This window comes from Dipodomys ordii, unplaced genomic scaffold (genome assembly GCF_000151885.1).
Source record: "Dipodomys ordii isolate 6190 unplaced genomic scaffold, Dord_2.0 Scaffold35, whole genome shotgun sequence".
NCBI classification, from domain to species: domain Eukaryota; kingdom Metazoa; phylum Chordata; class Mammalia; order Rodentia; family Heteromyidae; genus Dipodomys; species Dipodomys ordii.
Window position 1 is genome coordinate 660,712 of NW_012267251.1, and position 7,136 is coordinate 667,847.

General features: G+C 37.6%; 1 protein-coding gene across 3 annotated transcripts in view; it reads right to left on the reverse strand.

Annotated features, from left to right (window-relative positions):
* The window catches only part of Cdc42bpa (CDC42 binding protein kinase alpha (DMPK-like)), a 213,420-nt gene that overhangs the window by 59,801 nt on the left and 146,483 nt on the right, over positions 1 to 7,136 (reverse strand). For all 3 annotated transcript variants that reach the window (XM_013017417.1, XM_013017416.1, XM_013017419.1), the window contains 4 exons: positions 6,706 to 6,811; positions 6,163 to 6,311; positions 4,109 to 4,200; positions 623 to 699 (listed from right to left, as the gene is read on the reverse strand). In XM_013017417.1, the coding sequence (XP_012872871.1) occupies positions 623 to 699; positions 4,109 to 4,200; positions 6,163 to 6,311; positions 6,706 to 6,811 (424 nt within the window). The remainder of the gene's footprint in view (positions 1 to 622; positions 700 to 4,108; positions 4,201 to 6,162; positions 6,312 to 6,705; positions 6,812 to 7,136) is intronic.

The following is a 7,136-nucleotide window of genomic DNA, read 5'->3' on the forward strand; positions in this document are numbered from 1 at the left end:
TGCCTTGCACAGACACCTGATTCTGTGGCTGAATAGGACAATCACCAGTTAAACTATTTTGAGACATAAATGAACTTTCTGACTTTAGTGCTTTTTAAAGCAATTTGAAAATACTGAAGTGAAGAGTAACAGAGTTACAGAATTACAATTGCATAACTATGAGTCTGCCTAACAGGGTCTTTGTAATAATTTTTAATTAGAGTCATCCCTTACCATCTGCTTTTTAGAAAATACATTGGTCTGGCACAAGAACCAGCAATGTACTATTGTAAACTTTCACATTTTCTCTTATTTTTATTGTGTTGAGGTGATGTGAGCAAAAAGTCAAAAGTATTTCAAAAGTTGGGGTCTGTTCTGCATGTATAGCTTCTTATGGGACTTGCAAATGCTTTGAAGTGTAACCCAACTTTGGTTTTTAGACCTTTCTCAGATATTGGTGAGAACCAAGAATGACTGCATTCTCCATGAGAATGCAGACTACAGCCCTCCCTTCGCAGCCTCACTCACAGGAGACTCGAGGTCCTTGTATGTGGGCCACAGTAAAGCCATTATACTGTAAGTGGAAACCACACAGTGTATTTTAAGTTTACCATGGAGAGCATCTGAAAAGTTCAATACTTACTTCAAATTGATCCAGAGCGTCGGTAGGCGCATTCAGAAATGCCAAGAAAGAGTGCTGTGAGTCCTGGTGCTCTATGCCTAGGAGACAGCAGCATTACTTCTTTTAAACTAGAACACTTAAAAGATAAGTTTTATGGATAACTTTTCTGTTTCCACCTATTAAAGCTGGCCATAAACTAATTCAGAGCTCAGAATTATTATTAACTCTATGTAGTAAAAAATACACATTAATATTTCAAAGATTATCATATGTAGTTAAAAATAGGAGTTGTTTATATCTGATTTTTCTAAACAAATTTATCACCAAATAAGGTTTCTGTTTTGAAGTACTTTCACTGTTGGCAATACTGGGGTCTCAACCCCGGGGTGTAGACCTGCCAGGTAGGGGCTCTATCACCTGACCATGTCCCCAGACCTTTTTGCATTAGTGTTGTTGTTGTTTTGCCAGGAGGTCGCCTCAGACTATGTGAGCCTCTACCTGTGGCTCCCATGTCACTGGGTTACAAGCGTGGTACCATCATGCCCTTAACCCCCCACTCTTCACTTCCTGACTAGCAGCAATTACAGACGCGTGCCACTGTACGAAAAACAAGCTGAAGATTCTTTAAAAACTACTCGTACCATGCATAGAGCATCATTAAGATAATTATACATTCTTTAATAAGATTATAAACATCTTCAGTAAAATTATAAGAAAATAATAGAATAAAATAAATGTACTTTAGTATAGTAAAACATTTCATTTTAGATATTGGTTTACTGAATTAATGAAGAATCCATGAAAATCCTAGTTTTTCTCAAATGAATTTTTTTTTGGTCAGTCGTGGGGCCTGAACTCTGGGCCTGGGCTCTGTCCCTCAGCTCTTCAGCTCAAGGCTAGCGCTCTACCACTTGAGCCACAGCGCCACTTCTGGCTTTTTCCTTATGTGGTTCTGAGGAATCGAACCCAGGGCTTCAGGCATGCAAGGCAAGCACTCTACCACTGAGCCACCTTCCCAGCCCCTCTCAAATGAATTTTTAAAAATACATATGTATTTTTGGCTCTGGTAATAAATACAAATAATAAGAACTAGGAATGATAAAATGGAAAACAAACCCCACCTAGTTTTGACTTGCAATCCCTAGAAACTGATTTGTGTGCTGAGTTACTTCCTAAGGTAAATCCATAGTTGCCAGACAGGTAACATGTTCAGAAATGTATACAGCCAACAAAGACTTCATAACAAACCAGGGATCTGATAGGGAGTAATGTAAGGAAAGGCCCTTGACTTCATTTTGTAGGTATCAATCCTATTACTTAAGTAGCATAGCGCACTATGTTATATTATTTTTTGGAATATGTGAAATCTAAAGAGAAAAGGCTTGCTGTCATATGCCTTCAGTAAGCAGGGTGAAAAGCTTAGGTAAAGCCTAGATCTAATTCAATCTAGTCTAAAAATGATGTGGTCAACATTATTTGAAGGGCACATTAGCTGTATTCTGCTTTAGTTTCTTTGCTTCTGAACTGCCTGGGCTATAAGTCACCCATATCTATGCATTCTGTTCATCATCTCACTGAACAATTTATTCCAGATGTTTTATGCACTGCATAAACTAAGACTAATCATGGTCGGCATCTACATGTGATGGTTTATGCTTCTATCTGAGTTTTTATTCACTTTTTGGGCTCCTTCCTTTCCTTCTTCAATAAGAAATTCTATCAGCAAAAACCTACAAACATCAACTATTATTTTAAACAGCTTTTCAGTGTTGGTGACTTTATGTTGTTCTCCAATCTTTACAATTTTTATTTATTTATTGGCCAATACAGAGCTTAAACTAAGTGGCCTCATACTTGCTCAGCTTGCTTGTTTACAGTTGGTACTCTACTTTTGATGCTATACTTCCAACACAACCTCTACAACTTTACAAGCAGATTCAAAAATCCAACAAGCTTTATCTCACTGTATGGATTAAAACAAAACAACAGAAAAAACAAAAGGCAGGGCACCAGTGGCTCATGCCTATACTTCTAGCTGCTCAGGAGGCTGAGATCTGAGGATCACAGTCCAAAGCCAACCAGGACAGGAACATGCTTGAGACTCTTATCTTCAATTAACCACAAGAAAACCAGATGTGGTGCTGTGGCTCAAGAGGTAGAACACTAGCCTTGAGATGAAGAGCTCAAAGACAGTTCCTAGGCCCAGAGTTCAAGTCCCAAGACCAACCCCCCCCCAAAAAAAAAATCAGAGAAGCCTTAGACCAAATAAAAAGCCCACTAGTTACTGTAGTACTTGGTGATAAACTTTGTTAGGAAAATAAATTTTAGATAACTGTATATAAGTATCATTTACTAAAAAAGAACATTTTATATTTTATAAAATTAAATCTTTTTTTTTTTTTTTTGGTCAGTCATGGGGCCTGAACTCTGGGCCTGGGCGCTGTCCCTCAGCTCTTCAGCTCAAGGCTAGCGCTCTAGCATTGAGCCACACCCTACTTTTGGTTTTCTGGTGGTTTATTGGAGAAGAGTCTCAGGGATGTTCCTGTCCTGGCTGGCTTTGAAACACAATCCTCAGATCTCAGCCTCCTGAGTAGTTAGAATTACAGGCGTGAGCCACTGGTGCCCAGTGATCTCTAGATTCTTAACATCCATATTATGGGAAGCATAGAGTTATTAAACACTTAAGAGATAGTCCACATTAATCGAAAGATGTAAAAATAAAGTTTTCAAGAAACCTATAATAAATTCTGGGAGCTCCTATAGGACAAAAAAATGGAAGCATCTGGAAGAAGATGCTGCTTTGTGAAAGTAATTCTTACTGAGTTTCCCTGTTAATACTGAATTTGATACATTTCTAGTTATAGATTGCCTTCTCAGCTATTGTTGGAGTGATCCCCCAACAAGACTAAGTACATTTTAGAAACATAAAAAGGGCTAACAAATATGACCCCATTACTGGGAAGGCAGAGGTAGAAAGCTGTGGTTCAAGGCCAGCTTGGGCTACACAGTGAGACCTGTCTCAGAAAACCAGCACACAGAAGTCCTCTCATAAAAGTATCCTTACTAAGGTCTGGATGTTAACACACACTGCCAACTGTCAGAGTGATTACCTCATCTGATGACACTTGAAAACATTATAAAATGAAGTTTTCCAAATCACACAAGTATTATTCATTAAATAGTTCAGGACACTGAGGGCAAAGTGACTTCTTGATGTCTAAAGACAGGGCTCATCTGAAAGTCCAGTACCTCAGCCTCCTGGCAACTGGGGTTACAGGTTCACACCACCACACCCAGCTGTTACTATAAACCCTCAATGTATAGTAAGTCAGATATAGTGAATCAGAGCTCCATCCACCAATCATTGGCTATGAACATACCACATGCACATACAGTTCCAAGGCAGTTCCAGTTTGCTAAATGTGAACAGTAAGTGAACTCTTAACACAATAAAACATTTACAGCTATACAGTAAGTCCTGAGAGATGCAAACATACATGCCCATACCCTTTTCAGATCTAAGCTCTTCAGTGTCCTTTAGCAGCTGTTCAATTTCTGAAAGTAGTTCCAAGTTCTTCTTCTCTGAATCTTTTAGTTTACTTAAGGAAAGAGAAGAAAAAAGTAATTAATTTTTTTGCTGTGAGCCAACTCTCAAGGAGCTGGATTTACTTGGTTTAAATGTCAGTCCTGTAAAATTAGGGGATAAGCTACTACCATAGGTGTGACAAATTCAGCCTGCCAAATGCCATTATGCAACTTAAGGTTTGGGTTTTTTTTTAAGGGGGGATTGGTCTTGGTGCTTGGCTGCTGGGCATTGCCCCCGAGCTCTTTTGCTCAAGGTTAATGCTCTACCACGTTGAGCACAGCTCCACTGCCTGTTTTCTGGCAGTTAACTGGAGATAAGCATCTCATGGACTTTCATGCCCAGGCTGGCTTTGACCTGTCTTCCTCAGATCACAGCCTCCTGCTTGGCTAGGATTACAGGTGTGAACCACTAGCACCCAAATGCAATTAAGATCTATAGAGCACAGCTCAACCTATTGTGTACAGAAAACAAGCGGTATTCTTTCTTTTTTTCTTTTCTTTTTTTGTCGGTCATGGGGCTTGATCTCTGGGCCTGGGTGCTGTCCCTCAGCTCTTCAGCTCAAGGCGAGTGCTCTACCACTTAAGCCACAGCACCACTTTTGGTTTTCTTAGTGGTTTACTGGAGATAAGAGTCTCTCAGACTTTCCTGCCCAGGCTGGTTTTGAACTGCGATCCTCAGATCTCAGCCTCCTGAGTAGCTAGGATTACACCTAGCTAAGTGGTACTCTTTCTAATACAGTGGAGAAGGCCATGTGGTTGCCCATGGCAGAAGCTACTGGTTAGGTTATAAGGGACAATGTCTGGACCTGAAAGTGTATTTACTATCTTGCCCCTTTATAATAAAAGTTTGCTGAAACTAAATTAAATTACTAAAATATGTCATAAGACCAAAGATTAGTTAAAAAATGTGTTTGACTTTCTCATAAACATGAACAAAAAACATACTCTTTCTTATATATGGACATGCTCTGTTTTCAAAGCATATATAATTTTAATTTCCAATTTGACTTTTACCCCTGCTTCATGAAGAAATGTGTAAATCCCAATGTCCTGAGTACAGGAAGAAACAGATTGTACTCAATCTAAACTATAATACACAAAATAACATTAAATAGCTCTTTATACTGGGTTTGATTCATATTTTCCAGAAAAAAATTCTCTTTTCAATTGCATATAATCACAACATACAAAGAATACTCAAGTCTTAATCTGTGTCATTTTTAACAAAAAAGTTTGTAATTCAACAGGATGCTGGCATATCTGCAGCTGTGTTCTGATTAAAGATTTTAATGACTGAAGTTTAGGTCTTCTGCCATCACATCATTAAAAGCTGAGCTGATATTTCTTTTCTACTTTTAGAAATTTAGATATTCTGAGCACCCAATAGATTTTTATATTTGTAGTTTCATTTGTATATCACCCACAGACTTATTTTAGAACTAATGTAATTATTTTTATTTATCATTTATGTACCAGGACAATGATTTCCTCTACTCTTGTGAAAGAATAGAGGGGATGTATCTACTACCTGTCTGAGACAGTTTACTTTTTAAAAAAATAGAAAAATAATGAAAAATTTGCCATTATGAAATTATCACTATAACCACCATTTGTAAAATACCTATGGCAGAACACGATTATTTTCTCTGATTATTTGTTGCATTTTTATACACCTATGACAATTCTTGAAGGTGAAAGAACTTCAGATTTGATAGGATAAAATTTAAGCATCAACTAAACTTTATGAGGAAAAACAAATACTGGAATATTACCTAATAATTCCTCTTTATGGGTAAGCAAACATGTTTAAAAAGTCTTGAAAGCATTTGTTTCCATTAAAATCTTTATAACTGTTTTGGTCACAACAGCTTTTTAAAAAAAATTGCACATAAGTAATTAAACATGAAACTTCTCCCCAAATAATTTTTCAGAAACATCAGGAATTATTTGTATAGTGCCACACTATTCAATCTTACCATTCTGTTACTATGTGAGTTGCCTTAACCTTGTTCAGCTCTTCTTGAATGGCCTGTTTGGCTCTTATCTCTGCATCAAGGGCTGATTGCAGCTCCAGTCTAGCTGACATGTCTAGTTTTGCAAAACGACGCATTTTCCAGGGCATGTCCTACAAAATAATAAGAATGTTTATCTTAAATATTAAACTTTGGTTGTCCAAGTGAATCCACAAGCACTATTCTCTAAACAGAATAGAATGGAAACGTCTTTCATTAAATGCAGAAACACATATAAATGGGTGCTTTCTATACTTATTTTCAATAATAGCTTATCTATACATATATGTATTTGCAATCGCAGTTTATCTATACGTGTATTACAGCTAACAAAGATGTGTTGCATCTTCCTGAACTAAAAAAAGACCTAAATGAACTGATTTTCATGAAAAATTTTACAGTATGAAAAAGTCTAAAAAAGTGGATATAAATAATCAGATTTATTAGTATGTTTTGAGGCTTCGTTTTTCTAAAATGATAAGCTTCCATGCAAAACGCAGAGCTTACTGTTGCTCGGGTACCCAGGCTTGAATTTCTTAGTGCTTCCAATTCTTCGGTCATTTTAGAAGCGAGGGCCTGAAGATACCCTCGCGCATCCTTCTCATCACTGACCCTAAAAAACAACAAAACCTCAGTAAGATAGGTATTAAAGCTCTACAAAGCAGTGACAGAAAGTTAAAAGTATTTATCAGTAAAACTTTCAAAAGATCTACCACCAGTCAACACTTAGGAAGAAGTTTACTAAACTATTAGTTGCATTTATGTTAAAGTGAACAATGATTTAAAAAAAACCTGGTTGGGGCTGGGAAGGTGGCTCAGTGGTACAGCGTTTGTCTTGCATGCCTGAGGCCCTGGGTTCGATTCCCCAGCACCACATAAGCAAAAAGAAAAAAGCCGGAAGTGGAGCTATGGCTCAAGTGGTAGAGCGCTAGCCTTGA